The sequence below is a fragment of the Aythya fuligula genome, chromosome Z, assembly GCF_009819795.1.
Source record: "Aythya fuligula isolate bAytFul2 chromosome Z, bAytFul2.pri, whole genome shotgun sequence".
Taxonomy (NCBI): domain Eukaryota; kingdom Metazoa; phylum Chordata; class Aves; order Anseriformes; family Anatidae; genus Aythya; species Aythya fuligula.
The window spans coordinates 15461976-15477461 of record NC_045593.1 but is presented as its reverse complement, the minus strand read 5'-3'; the positions used below and the strand labels follow the sequence as shown (position 1 = coordinate 15477461).

Here is a 15486-nt window from a genome sequence, read left to right as displayed (position 1 = left end):
GGATCTGACCCCACTGCTCAGAGCCAGCTCGAAGCACAGGCGCTTGTACAGCTGAATATAAGCTTTACTTTCAAGACGTAAAAAACATGCTGTTCTTCTGTGAATCACTCTACATACCAGTCAATATTACACTGTGTCAGCAGTGTGATTTGGTGTAAGACTAGCAAATCTGTGTCCTTTTTTTGTTGTGCTACGATGAAAATTACAATTACTGCAGTGGATTTCTTCAGGAGCTCTGACACCGCAGATCAACCCCTGTAGCAACATATCGGGTATGGAGTATATCTAATTAAGTTTATAGGAAGGCCTCAGCAAGACTGTGCTGGGCAGAGCTCTCTGTAAGATTTTCAGGATTCATCACCTAGCAATAAGCTAAGAGAGGGGCCGTATGCTCATGAGAAGCATTTTCAGATGCAGGCACACTCACATGGAAAAACAAAAAAGTAGAACAAAACAGCACTGGCTGGCTAAAAACTGTATCATTATTACTTCATCTGTATTACTCAAGAATGACACATGGATGTTCTCCCATGTTATCTCAAAGATTATTGTTCAAGTTTTATTTCCTTGTTAGACTTCCTCAGTTGACCATCTCCCCCACCCTCAAAACAGAAGTGCTACAACCTTAAAAGTAGTTTAGTGATTCAAAATTTATTTTGGGGATGACAAAGCTCTGTTTATTTCATATACACAATCCTGTAGTAGTAATACTGCAAATCAGGACACGTATAGGTTTATAGCATTGTGTCCTAGCTTTAAGCATAGGACCACAACTAAAATACTTCTCCTTTTTTGATTCTGGAGGTTAATTAATAGAGGTTACTATTTCATCAGCATAGATAAAGTCACCAGATAAAAGGTGACACTGCAGCTAAGTTTTATTTGTATCATGATTTTTACGTAGGACATGTGGACTACACCTCATCTGGAAGGGATTTAAAAATCATTATGTGCCCTTAAACACTGAGAGGGAAATCAGATGGTCCAGTAGACTGCAGCATCTGAGCAGGGATTATTTTTGTCCATTTAATGAATTTACTGTAACATGCAGACACAGTGGGGAAAGGATCAAATCAGGACACATTCATTTCTGTTCTACTGGCCATTTTGAAAGAGACAGTGAATAGAAGCTGGTACATGTATCAGATTTCACTGAGAAACACTGACTTTCCACATTTCAGCAGAACCAAGGAGGAATTTCCAAATTTTATTTCAGTTCATACGTCTAATGAAAGGGAGCGGTATGCAACAGGGAAAAACAGTGTACAGCTTTACCGAGCAGATTCCTATCATAAACTTATCTATACTTTTAACCAAATCAGAAAACAGAGAAGGATGCAGAATAGATTATATAAAAGCCCCACATTGTTTCAGCCCCACAATTTTAATATGAAAACAAACACTTCACTACACCATACTTCCTTATGCATTTCTTAAACAGGCAAACTCTTTTCCCATGGGACATGCATGTAGCAGAATGAAAGTATTGCTCTAAGAAGGAAACAAAAGCAGGGAACAAAAGTGAAAACTGGACTCATGCATTGCCGTCAACAGCCAGATACATCAGGAACTCAGATGAAATTTGGTAAATGTTACAGAAAATACCTGAATTAGCAAGGGAGAAGAGAATCTCACAGATGATCCGTGGCCTGATAATGCTGAGGACAAGAATCTCAACCACAAACATAGAAGTAAATAAAGACACTGGTGTTCTTTTTAATAAATAAAATGAACCTTATGGAAGAATTCTCTGAAAACTAATCATCTGAGTTCTAATTATATCTTATTTCAACCTAATGTTTTCGTTAACAACAAGGTAATAGCCCTTGTATTTCTCCATTCATTTTGCAAATATGGGTGTCTAAACTCCATCAGGGAGATGGAGGATTACTACACTGTTAAACTGTAGGATAGTTATGATTACAGGTAACTACGTCATAGACCTTTGATTTAGCATCATATTCCAAAGTTAACAGCAGAAGGGCTCACAAAGTATGGCTTGCAACTCTGTATGTATTTAATTTGCATTTTGTAACACTTAGGTAGGATTGGAGCCACTGAGTGAAGAAAAAAAATAAACTGAGAAATGTGAGAAATTTTCACTGAAAATTTTATCAGCCTGTTTACAGCATTCTGTGGAAGCTGTTTCCACCCCACTTTTTTCCAAATTACTCAGCCAGCTGCCCTCTGTGACTTTCCCTGCTTGCATTGGTTTTGGTCAGAAGGTCAGGAGGGTCACCTGCTTCAGGAACCACTCTAGTGATGCTGCTCTGCAGTCCTGGGAGAAGAGGCAACATGTTTGTGTAAGATTAGTAATTATGGAAAACTCACTGTTCTTTCCAAAAGCCAGAATAAGACTGAGCAGACTAGGTTTTGTATTTGTTTACAGGAGCAGATCATAATCCATGTAAGCGGATCTGTCTGACACAACATAAAACTCCCAATGAAGTTAACAGGAACTTTTTGTTCTAAATGAGTAAAAGACCCATCCCAAAGGACCAAACAGGGTCAAGGCAGGCCTCTGGGTGACACAGAAATGTCTCTGGATCATTGCTGGTTGCAGAAACAGAAAGCATCAGAGAAAGCTCAGCTAGAGGGAGTAATTTCCAGCCCTACATTTAATTTACAAGTGGAAAAACTGAGGTGAATTAGGATGAGAAGGGGATGAACTGTGGAAAGCCAAAGGCACATTCAGTGGATGCAAACCCTGAACAGAGCTTCGCCTAGCTAAGAGGTTTTCTGCTGGCTACCCACAGCCATCTGGCTGTCTGAGGTTACATGTTCTTTTCAAATCCCTTTTATAACCTCTACTTAAGAATTTCTAAGTGTATTTCTTATGAAACTTATTCATACTGGCCTCAGACCAAGTATGTGAAGCCTTAAAGTCCTTCCTTTATACTTCCAAATAGTTCTACATTTACCATAGAAATATACTAAATAGACTCATTAAGGAAAGGAAAAGTTTCCACAAAAAATTAACCTCATGCAATTCTTTCATAACTTTGGTACCTTAGAGGAATGAATCTCAACATTTAACATCAGCATTGATCTGGTCTGATTACGTACCACGCACACAATGCAGTCTACAAAATTCACGTTTATTCTGCAACATATAGTCTCAACATTATCCACTCTCTTCACAGTAAGATTAGCTGACGTATTTTTCACATCTTGCACCTATCTTACCACAATCAAGGACCTTCCAACAGTCCTGACGCGTATAATATAAAAATACTCCTTATATAAAGCTATATACATACAGAGGCACAGAAAGGTTACCATCAAACTTACCATCACTTGAAGAAAGTGAGTCATTTGCACAGACCAGCGCCAAAGTAAACAGCAGATGCCGAAGATCCATAACTCTAATTCTGTAATAATAAAGGACAACAAGAGACTTTATTTATAAACTAACATTATTACAGGTACATGACACAAACTATTATCTATTTTTATTGAACTTCTGATTAAATTTAAACTAGAAGCATATTTAGTTTACGGTTTATTGCCTCATATAGTCACATAATCATTCTGCTGCCTGGGACAGATAGCATGTAGTATTTTTATACGAAGACTAGCTCATGGGTCTCTAGTTCATTTAATACATAGGAAAAAAATCAGTATTGTCAATTTCTAGCTTGCTTCCAGGAAGTAACCAAAGTAACCACACTCCCCTCCAAAGCAGCCTTTGGGGTGTGGATCCCGATGACTAGCCTAGGTTAAATGTGAAAGTAGGAAAGAAAGAAAGAGAGGGAAGTTTGTTCCCTCTCTCTTAGGGAACAAACACATGATGATTGCCTTTCCAGCTTGCATACCCCTGAAGCTGTGCTCGTCTTTGCAGGACATGTACAATGCTTTCTGAGTCTAGAACTACATGCAGTAAAAACTGGACGAGTGAGCAGAGAACAAATGCTGCAGCAGCTGTAGGCAACAAGTAACCCAGGCTAATTCTCTGGTCTGTTCCTCCTGGCTTCCCACAGAGCTGCAAGCACGTGCCTCGGTGCCCTGCTCTGCTGCGCTGCGCTTAGGCATCTGCCACGGGAGATGTCTGGTGCTGAAAATCTGTCAGTGTTTCACTGCTGAGAAGGCACCTTCAGGCATGTCCACGCAGCATACCACACAGACAGTCCTCAACCCAACAAGCCTTTGCAACCTCCCCAGAAGGCACGTTCCTCCTTCTCCCTAATTTATCTGTGCCACACAGAGATCACAACCAAACCTCCCTAATTTATCTGGGCCACAACCTCATCACAACCTGCAACCCTGTGTGAGGGATGCTATGTTGCTTGTGCTGTTATCACCAGCATCTGGAGACAATGGGGAAGGGCAGGACCTGGGATACATGCTAGGCTAGCACTTTTATACATGACCATAAAGGGGTACAGCAAACCTTGATTCTACACTGAAGTGCTTTCAGCTGGACATTTTCTGTCTCCATCTGACAGAATATATCAGCAGTGTCCAAGCCACCGAACCTACTACAGAGCAACAATCTCTTAAGTGGGTGCTCCCGATTAACATGACCAATGCTGGCAAATCTGGCTATTGAAACAGTCCTACTTGAGCGAGCAAAAGAATTTACGTTTCTTGTGAATTTTGTGAATAAATTCACAAAAAAGTGTGAATTTAGTCAGCAACTGTAAAACACAAGCAGGCTGAATATGGAAAACTATGTTAACATCGAACTTAAAAGATATTTCCCTCTTCTTAATTTTCTCACCAAGAAAACAGATTGACTCGCTTCAAAAAAAAACCACACCACAATTATTACAAACTCCAGTTTCCTCATTCATGCAGTTTAGAATAAAACTTGAAAATCTGAACATATTTCTCACATCCTCATTAACACAACTGCTCAGTAATTCTCCAGTTTCATGCCCAGCACAGGGAGGATGTATCCGGACCACCCTGCGGAGCCTAACCCAGGATGCTTCCCACTGGAGAGGGGCTGCTGCAGGGCTGCCCGGTTGCAGCTCTCGCCCTGTGCGAGCAGTCGTGGCTCTGCCCGAAGCAGCAGCCTGTCCTCCTGTGGGCAGGGAGGAAGGGAGCTGTATGGCAGGGCTGGATGTGTGCTTGTGAAGGATTAGGGCTGGTGTGGGAGCCTGCGGAGCAGCGAAAGGCTGCAGCTGCTGGAGAGCAGCACAGGGCTGGGAAGAAGTTTACAAAGCAACTACAGGGCAGTGATCCTGTTTGTAGAGAGGAGCTACACTGGCACAGCTTGAGGTTCATCCCAGAACAGCAATGTTTTCAGCTTGCTCAATTGTTCCCCCAACTCTGTCTGTACTTATGTTTAGAGGATTCTTATTGTTTCTTATTAATAAATCTTCTACAGAAATGCTTCACTGTACTTGCCAGTTCCCCTCCTCTTAGACAGCTCGTGCCCTATCAGACATCCCCCACCCCTTACAGCCTCTCCACTTTCTCCCTGAAGTTTTGTTCTCTCTTTCACAGCCCTGAGCACGTCACTCTATTTACAACCCTGCTCTGCCCTCCGCGCTGTAACACCCAGACATCCCATGCTTGCCTCTGATCACACCTGCCTGCTCTCTCCTGTCCACCAACCTCTGCTCATTTTGCTCTTCTCCAAACTTTCCTACCTCTTCCTGCTTAATGACAGGACATGAAAAAAAATAACACAACCCTCCTGGGAGTTCTCCACGCAAAACGATCAGCACAGTCGGTCATTCACAGCACATCTGTGAGCAGAGGTTGTTACAACCACACCGCGCCGAGCAGCACCGTGCTGAGAACGGGATCATCTCCCAGGCGCAGCCACCACAGGCAGGGCTGTCCCCTTCGTGTGCTGGGACGAGCACTTATCTGAGCTTCCTGCAAGGAGGAGTGGTTTGACAGATAGAGCACTAACCCAGGAGTCTGGAAATGTATCCCAGAGGTCAACTATCACGTTAAACCTCAGTAAGGCCTTGCTGCTGCAGATAAAAACAATCCTGCTCCAGCACTGCTCTTCCTCGTGTGCTAGCGGTCTTGTTTACATACCTGCTGCAGCGAACGCCATCAGGAAATTGTTCCAGTTAAAATCAATGCATAAACATTTATTTTAACAACTAATTGTAATAAATTGTAACAGAAAAAGCCAACAGGTGTAGTCTGAACATACCCAGTACAGACAAGACTGATGTCAAACATGGTGGCTGCTCTCATGTGAAAATACAGAAGGGCCACACTCCCCACTTTGTACAACAGGACCTGGAAAAGGCAAACTGTGCTTCTTCCCTTGGAGCTCAAACCCAGAGCTCGTGGGACAGGGCTCGTGCTCAAGGTTCCCCCACCCCCCACCCCCAGGCAGAAGGAGCTCTGCATGCTGTGTGAAGCACCAGGGTCTGTGTCGCCTCTCTGCACCCAGCACGTCTACAAAGAGCTCCCACAGCTGTAGGCTTGTGGGAGAAAATCTGCAGCACAACAGGAGCTGCCCCACCACGATACTGATTTTGGCGGTACAGAATAAAATTTCAGACAGAAGACTCCTCTGGAGCACCATCTGCTTCACCATTAGACGACCACCTTGCACAAGGTTCTCACATGTGTGGTTTGCAACAGCCTGCTCTTGTTCCTCTATAACACTTGTGCAAGCTCACAAGAACAGCATTGTTCAGAGGCTGCAGTGTTAACCTAGTGAGAGACAGCTTTTCTCCTCTGATCTGCTTTAGGATAAACCTGACCTTTCACAATCTAGTAATCTCTGCCTCCTTGCATCTGTATGAAAGACAAATACCACTAATAAAGTCCCTGTTATCGAGCAGAACAAGACATTTCAGTGTCTTTAATACCTGCTATTCTAAAGAATAATAGTCTACGTCTTGCCCAACTCCTGCAGTTCGTAAGAACGAAGAGAGCTAAAACCAGAAAAATAATTACAACAGCTGACTGTCCTCAAGGCAGCTGAAACTTGACCACAGGAACATTTGGCTAGAGGTCAGCTCAGGCTAATTGCTTCAGTGGAGAAAGGGAGCCAGGAGTTATAAAAGGATAGAAAAATTCCTGGCCCTTTTCTATAGCAGTGTTGGAGTAAGGTCAATCACAAGTGAATTTAAACACATCTCTCCAGTGGGACGTGAACAGAGTCAGCACAGACAGGGGAAACCAGGCTAAGAAAACCCATGAAAAAATAAATTGTTTAGTTATAGCCTACTGAGTGGTTTGCATCTACTCTGGACAAACAACTATGTTGACACTCGGAGCAAATCATAAAGAGTTTTGCTTATAAACAAAACTGTTGTTTGAAGCGAGATCTTTACATTTAGATGGGTCCTGAACCTGAAAGGACCTGAAGGAAAGAGAAGGATATTACACTTCATTAAATTATGCCTAAGAAGGAATTCTTGCTTTTGCCATCTCCATTAACTCACTGGACTCCAAGTACTCCAAACATGGGATTTTTTTTTTCCCCTGTAACCTCCTTCAGTTTCACTTTGCTTGCCAAATAACACATGTGCAACTATTCCAGAACCAAAGGTGGCTTCTCTGCTGTAAACTGAACAACATTACTGAGTGAAGGACTAATCCGAGAAGATGTAATATTTTTTTTCTTTATATTTCTACCTTTCATCATTCCATCAATCACAAACAGGCAAGGACACAAGAGCTTGCAGCGCATGCAAACACACATAAATACAGCCATCATCAAGTAGGAATGAGGGCTGAGGAGAAGGGCATGCAAGTCCAGCCTCTCAAGCTCTGCACCACTCTAAAGCACGTTTAATCAAATACAAAATATGTATGTACATACCCTTGCAGAATTTTTTGGGGGAAGAACCTTTCTTTTTTTGCAGCGTGTACATTCCTTACAAGCTATCTCATGGCAAGATCAGTGACACAAAGAGAAAATCTTTCTGTGCTTGCATAACGTATTTCACACAGGTTTGGCTCAATATGCATAGCTGAAATCACTTTGCCTGCTTACCCTCATTTCACTAAATGCCAACAGGACAGAGTCATTCTGCAGATGAAATGAGTTATAGCCTTTCAAATCAGCACAATCTAAAGCTGCCACAGACCTAAAGACTTCTTTGCTTGCTTGCTGATATTACAGCTTGATTGAGTCATCAGCAGCACTTGGATGAATGCCTGTTTTTATAGAGTCCTTGTCAGTGCTATATACTCGTCCATGTTAACAAACAGAAATAACGAACCGTCTCTGCTGGGATGAACAACACACCGTTCACCCAGCGTGTGTGGTAAGCCAGGATATGAAAAGGACATGGAATAACACCACAGAAACAGAAATTATGAACTGCAGATAATAATAATTAAAAAATCCCATAAGGGGTGCATTTCTAAGGAAATAAACAGAAGGCTGGGAAAGAATGAGGGACTGGAACACGGCTACAATTACTATGCATGGCTTCATGCAAATTTGATGAATATTAAGAGGTGAATCTCCTTAAAAAAGTAAAAGAATGGAAAAGATTTGGAATGGAAAAGATAATTGTGTTATTAATTAGAGCTCTACGTAAGTCAAATCATTTATAAGATTTTGAAGTATTCAAGTTGGAAGTGGAATCTATGAAAAAAACTGCTCACATTTCCAAAATCCTTTTTTTTTTTTTTTTTTCACCTAAACAAACTTCGTTTTGGAATACAGACTATATGAGAACTCCATTTCAAGACCACATTTGATATATTTCAACAAGTCCTGATTTAATTTACTTATATCTCTATTGTAATGGACAACTTCAATACTTTGATCAGAGCTGATTTCTTTTTCTCATGGACACATGTGTCAGATAATTACTCTGATTTAAACCAAATTTAAACTGGTAACAGGCCAAATGATAATCAATTCTTACATGTTGTTAAGGAGACCTTCAGTGAATCTGCAGTTTTGCCATTGTGCTGGGATTGCACTGAAAGCTCTTTTAGGTTAAAGCAGCTCTAAAGGGATACTCTAAGAACCAGGCTACGAAGTCCCAGGATGGCTGTGGTATATGGCATATCAATTCTTTATTTACAACACAGCCTGTTATGTTTTGACAACAGTAACCTGATGGACCAGGTACATACAGGGAGGATATTAACGTGAAGCCTAGTAGGTCACCTCCTTTGGAAGACATCTGCTAAAAGAGAACCAATACAATTAAGTTTCTGTCTACCACACATAAAGAAGCTTTTCAATTTGGACAAGTCTAAGCTGCTTTGTTTGCTTTTCATCCCCCAAAAGAAAACAAAGCAGCAAAGTAGATGCATATCAGCTGAATGAAATGACATTTAGCTGCTCTCATGCTGATGTGAATTCGTGAGTTGATATCTAGCTTTACACGCTCTTGTATCACTAAGAAAGAGCACCCCAGCCTGTGTATGAGGGTGGTAGTTTTTTCAGGCTATATAAACACTCTCCTCCACAACAGCAGTAATTTTCCTGTGGCTTTGTTTTTTTATTATTATTTATTAAGATAGCAGACAACCAAAACACATAATTCAGTGTTTTTTTTTTCTTTTTTTAAAATATATATGTTTGTACAATTGCAAAAGGAAGTAAAAGATTTTTTCTGAGCAAAAAGTATATTGTTTGTTTAAAGAAATGTATCACATCAACTTAATGTCAAATATTGTAACAAGAAAGGAAAAGAAATGTCTGAATCTGCATCTAGAACCAACCTCCTAGAAATCTGTGCTAAAAAATTGCTTCTTCTGAAAGAAAAACATTTGACTAAGGTAATTATTCTCAATTTACATAAAGAAATTAAATGATATTCCCAGTGCTGTAAAACAATTTTGTGCTAGTGTACAAAAAAGAGTAGCTTTTCAGTGTCAGCTATGAGCTTTTCAGATATCAGTAAAGTTTAAATCCCAGCAGGGCGCAGTAGTCTAGACCCAATCCAGCAAAGCAGTTATAGACATCTGATTTTAAGCAGGTAAATTTATATATTTAACACAAGAACATGGCTAAGTGATTTCCCTAACAAAACCAGAGCTCTTAGAACCTTGCAGAAATTATGAAGACTGTGAACATGGGAATGATGCTGGCAAGCAACCCATGTGGCATTACTGGGAGTTTGGGTTGGAATTGACAGGATTATTTACATGCTTAATATTAAAGCACCTTCTTATATGTGCTACTGATTGTCACCATACAGCAGGCCAATTACACTGTTCTAGCCTGTATTTTCTTGCAAGCCCTCTTCTGCATGCTAGTATTTGCATTAAACGATAAGCGTAGTAGCTAACATTTGGGCAATTACAGCCAGTTACTAAAGCCAGCTTCAGCACACTTGTTAGAAATACATATCTCATCTCTTGCACTTTTCTGTAACAGGATCAACTGATCATGGACAGAGATGGGTGCTGCAAGAGAAGCTGATATACACAATGCAGCTCCTGCTGACCTCAGGTGAAATGGGGTTTGGTTATAGCCAAGCAAGCATCCTCAGTTTGTGTTAATCATCTTGAACCCAAACTTGCCTTTCAGATGTCAAAGAGTAATTTCAGGACATCTGGGAGCAACGAGTTCAATTTTAATTGTATTTATACAAAAATGTTTCTCATCCAAGGAAAACATTTTCAAAAAGTTGTAAAATTTAAGTTAAAGACTTTGGTATTTATCCTAGACTAATGGAACTACTTAACAGTTCATTACTATGGGACAAATGAATTACATGGTTCAGTTGCATGCTAAATTATTCATGTACTGCTAATCAGATTAAAGACTACATAACAAAGCCTGTAAGGCATTAAGGAAGTCTTTGATTTAAATACTGGATTAAATGGAAGCTGGTAAAAGACAGACAAAGGACATGAACAGGATTTCTGTGTGACCACTCATGATGCAAAAGTACTCACATATTCACATTGGTCATCTGCTGAAAGGAGCAGGAGAACTTTCACACCTCACACACTGCCAACAACTTTCTCTACAAATCAGTGGTGAACATGTAAAGATTAATAAACTCGACTGAAGGCATAGCTATAAGCAGTGCATTTAAACTGATGCAGCTTTGTGTGTCCTGAAGTTCGTATCAGTTTAAAGTATAGTTTATATTGATTTAATTTACATTTACTTTAACTATGGTTTAAGCTGACGTTGAGTTAGAAAATCAATTTGCATCTTTTCAACAAAACTATTATCCAGAACAATATAAAGTAAAATTCTCTGTTTAAGAAGTTTTCTTGTAATGAGAACCACCATGACTGCAACTGCTTTCCATGTCTAATGTCTAAGATCATACCAATACCGTTGCGCGACCCTATTCTCCACAGGTGTGGTGCTTCAGGGGCACACAAATCTGAACACATAACCTGTGTGTATTCACCAAAAAGCAGCTTACTGCATTGAACACACACACACACATACACACAGAACACTTTGCATAGCCGTATAGAAAATCTTGAGCTAGATCCTTAATTCTTAATTGTCTATGTCAACGCATAGTTATGAGAGACTAAATGATACCAGCATGGGGAAAAGACTATTTTGTATTTTTACATGCAGCATTGTCAAACAGATTTTAATTAGGTAAGTAATACTGGTGAATAAAAGCTGATTGCTGTCCAAACCTTTTATAAAGTTTTAAAAAGCCAATTAAATTCTCCCTCCAATTCCAGTGGTAAGATCTGGAAATTATAAAATCTGACTGTAAAGTTTAAAGTATGCTTTGATGAAGCATCTCACATACCAAAACAGACCATGTCCACCACCAATGGTTTACAAACACATCCGTTTTTATTTACAACCAAACATACATCCAAACAGGATGTCTAGAACTTTTATAACAAATCAAACACTTCTGATACACATTTTTATGATACAGCTATCAAAGACACCTTTTAAACCAAGAGCTTAGGATGTATGCTGTTAAATCACTGTATACTTAATTGGAGATTTTTCCAAGATTAGTGCATCCAGTATTTCAAAACAAAGAGTGAAATCAGCTCATTTCATTACCTGAATTTACTCAAGTCAGTGTACAGTATGTACTGGGTCCTCTAATCTTCTAAGAACTTCAACCAACTTTTATTCTAGATCGTATTTTCAATTTTATCACTGGCATTATTTGAGGCATTTTCATTAGCACAGGACATGAAATAATTCCTTATAAGGAACAGAAGAGTTTGTATGTGTGTGTATGTGGTTTTGTGTCTACGTGTGCACTTGCATACACTGAATATACACATATACACAGACATGCGTTTTGCTCAGCTGAAATTTGAAAATGTTTTTTCAGCTGATTACTTGCCACCTCATGAAGAGGGGAGGTTCCACTGCAGGAAGAAGGTGAGTGGAAGACAAAAAGACTGGATGAGAAAGAAGTATGGGAAGCCTTGAAGAAAATCTTTTGTCCCCCTCCTTTGGAGAAGTCAGAGGATATGTGACCAGGGACCAGCACAGGTTGGAGAGTGAGTTTGGGATGACAGTATTATTAAGAAAGTGGAGACAAGTGGATTGCAGAGGCAGGGAGCGTGTCAGCATGACATTTAAGGGCAATAAACTGAACAGCCATGCCTGATAATCTCTATTTAGCAACCCACTTAACAGTCACTGGTTTAGTGAATGGAATTCATTCAGTTAATCTTCTAAGTGGCAACCTGCAGCTAGCACAGTGCTACATGGAAGGCGAATACGACAGAAGTGGATGATGGCAGCTTGCAAATAAAAATTCACATTTGAAAGTGAAAGAGCTCAGTCAGAGCCAATGCCCAACATTTTCTCTAAGAAAACGCAACTAATAAAAAATTTAAGGCATGTCTGCAAATAAGCAATAGAAATAGGGATACCAATTTTAAAGCTAATTTACTGTATCTGTTTGCAAAGAGATCTTTCAGTGCTTTCAGACAGTATTCTCCATACACGGTCTACAGTGGGGGTCAGGGTCATGATGCGTCTATAGACAGGGAAATGGAGACACTGGGAGAAGTGGCTTGCCTGCATCTACACCACAGTCCTGCAGCAGAGTAAGGCATGGACTGCAGCCGTGTGCAATGATTTACCTGCCAGAGTGCATTGAAGAGTGCAGTAGATGTAAAACTCCCCCTCCGTGTTTACCACTTCTCAAATGTCAGAGATTAATAGTCAGCTCTGCACTGTAACCTTTGTTTTTGGACATCACAGATAAAAGAGATGAACTCTGCACTCATCAGCTAAAAAGGGATACTCTGCAAGGCAAGCTGGCTGGCACATGAGAGCATGTCTGTTTCCACTGACGTGAAGACTCCCTACCTCCCCTGCAGAAAGACCAACACGGTACAAATTGTCATTAAGAAAGTGAAACTTAACTGGAGCAGATACAACTTTTTTTTTAATTATTTTTTCTTAAGGAAAACAGAGAAGAGTATTCACCTTTCTGCATTCCAGTTATTGTTATTTTACACAGGACCAGAAAGAAATAGGTGTTCACAGACAGGCTTTGGAAGATACCTGCCTCGAGGGGCTAATGAGAGCCAGATCCTTCATCCGGAACTACCAGAACTACTGCTCATGCTCATACCTATTTCATGAGGGCTATCCACAAAAATAAATCCCACACCAAGCTAGATCTCTGGACTCACGTTACACACTTAGTACAATAAAAATGAGCAGACTACGGGTGAGGACATTGCACTGTATCCACAGAGAGCTTTGTACAATCCTACTGGGCACCCTCCTGGTCTAAGATGGCAATTAACTCATCTGAAGTCTGAACAGCAGCCATGCCTCTGTAGCCACTGCCATGCTGAAACAGGCAGTGAGGGTGCATTCACATGAGATGGTCAACAGAAGTCCAAGCAACTGGGCCTCCCTTTTAATCAGTATATCAAGAACCACCCTACTCATCTGCTGGCCCTGCAGACTAAGCTGCAGCTTTTAGTCTCACCAGCATGATCATGTGTGGAAACCTCCTGCACGGAAGGGAAAGAGTTTGACGGTCCCTTTTGTGGTTCTTGATATCACAGAGAACTTAATTATGAGCAATAAAAGGCTTCCATTTTAGAAACACCTTACCATGTAAGTTCATAGATCCTTTCTGTTTGTTTAGAAATCATTAAAGATAGCATCTGCTCCCAAAGTACGTATGACACTTAGCAATCACACCTGAATCACATGGAAGCAACAGCAATCACAACGAGCATTATGAGTCTGACTGACTGCTCATAGGTACTACTACACACTACAGCGTGGCCTTAGGTAAGTCACATTTCCATAGATTATCATTTTGCCAACATTACTAATACTGAAGAATACTGCAGTAGATGGAGCTTCAAGTTTTGAATTGCCATGATGTATAAATTAGTGCTGATTTTTCGTTCACTTACTGCACACAAGTTTCTCTTCAGCAACCAGAACTGCTAACAGGTGACTAGACTTATCCTATAAAGAATAATGACTCAGTATAGTTCATTCAAATAAGATATTTTCCTGCTGCTGCTTTCACAGATTGTATAAGCGATAGCCTGCAAAGATTTTGGAGAGCTTATCAACTGTATTCTCAGCCAGCTCTGAATATAAATTGGTACTGGGTGCTTTAACCACATGTTGAAGTCCCAAGCCCCTCAAATTCTGTGGTCCTTTCAGAGCTTAGGAAGTGAATCCAGATGTCAGCTGTTCTATGGGTTACAGAGAACAATTAATTGCAGGATTACTCGGTGGTCTATAAATTAGTTTCTTGGCTAAGAAGGGCCTGCTTTTGGCTGGCTTGGAACTGAGTTTATTTTTCCCTTGGCAAGCAGGCTTTCCTCCTATCTCAGACAAATCTCACAGAAAAGCGCACACTGTGGGTCAGCCAGGTTTCTCCTGAATAGTTCAGCTCGTAGGGAGGTATCCAACAGCTGTACCCTTACAGAATAGGAATGTCCTCAGAATGTAGAAGTTGTGAAGAGCTTGTAATTGTGTTTAAATTTCTCTGTGTCTTTTTTTCTCCATATTAGAGAAAACGGTTTTGTTAGATTTCAAGTCTCAAATAATTGAAATATGCATAGGGCTCACATTCAGTGATACAGATACTTATTCTACATCTTGCTATCAATGGTGCTAGGTATACTTGTAAGCATATTTGATAAAAGATCTAAAGAACAGATTTGAGACTGAAATGTTGAAGTATCATACCACTGAAGCGGTAGGAAACTTGTAACGTGGTGTGTGATTTTTTAAGCAACTAGCTTATTTGAAACAACCTGAAAGCTATTTTTCTTTTTCCAAGAAGAATTTGTCCTGATGGGAATAGCACATTTAATTTACTGGTGTGACTGAAAGTCATCTGATATGGTAACAAGCAGATGTTACTAGACTGTAGCACAAATTAATGGAGATGGTGGTACAGCTTTACAGAGAAACATCTGAAAACGAGGACTAGCTTTTCTTTCTTTATGGAAAATTGGATTCTCTAAGTAGGTTTTTATTTATGGTGTGTAGTTAATAAAGCAGGTCTTGCCCAAGTAAAGATGCTATTCAGCCTTTGCCACCTGTGCCTGGAAGAGATGAGAAATGTTTTTTAAAGCCATGAAGGCTGCACCAACCCCCCAGTTTTTTCTGTCATAGCTGCAGGAAGATACCAGGAG

At 40.3% G+C, this 15486-nt stretch overlaps 1 protein-coding gene across 1 annotated transcript in view; it reads right to left on the bottom strand.

Annotated features, from left to right (window-relative positions):
• Positions 1 to 15486, bottom strand: part of GHR (growth hormone receptor) — a 137666-nt gene that overhangs the window by 67930 nt on the left and 54250 nt on the right. Inside the window, exon 3 of the mRNA XM_032205528.1 lies at positions 3292 to 3371. Within this exon, the coding sequence (XP_032061419.1) occupies positions 3292 to 3361 (70 nt within the window). The 5' untranslated portion in view covers positions 3362 to 3371. The remainder of the gene's footprint in view (positions 1 to 3291; positions 3372 to 15486) is intronic.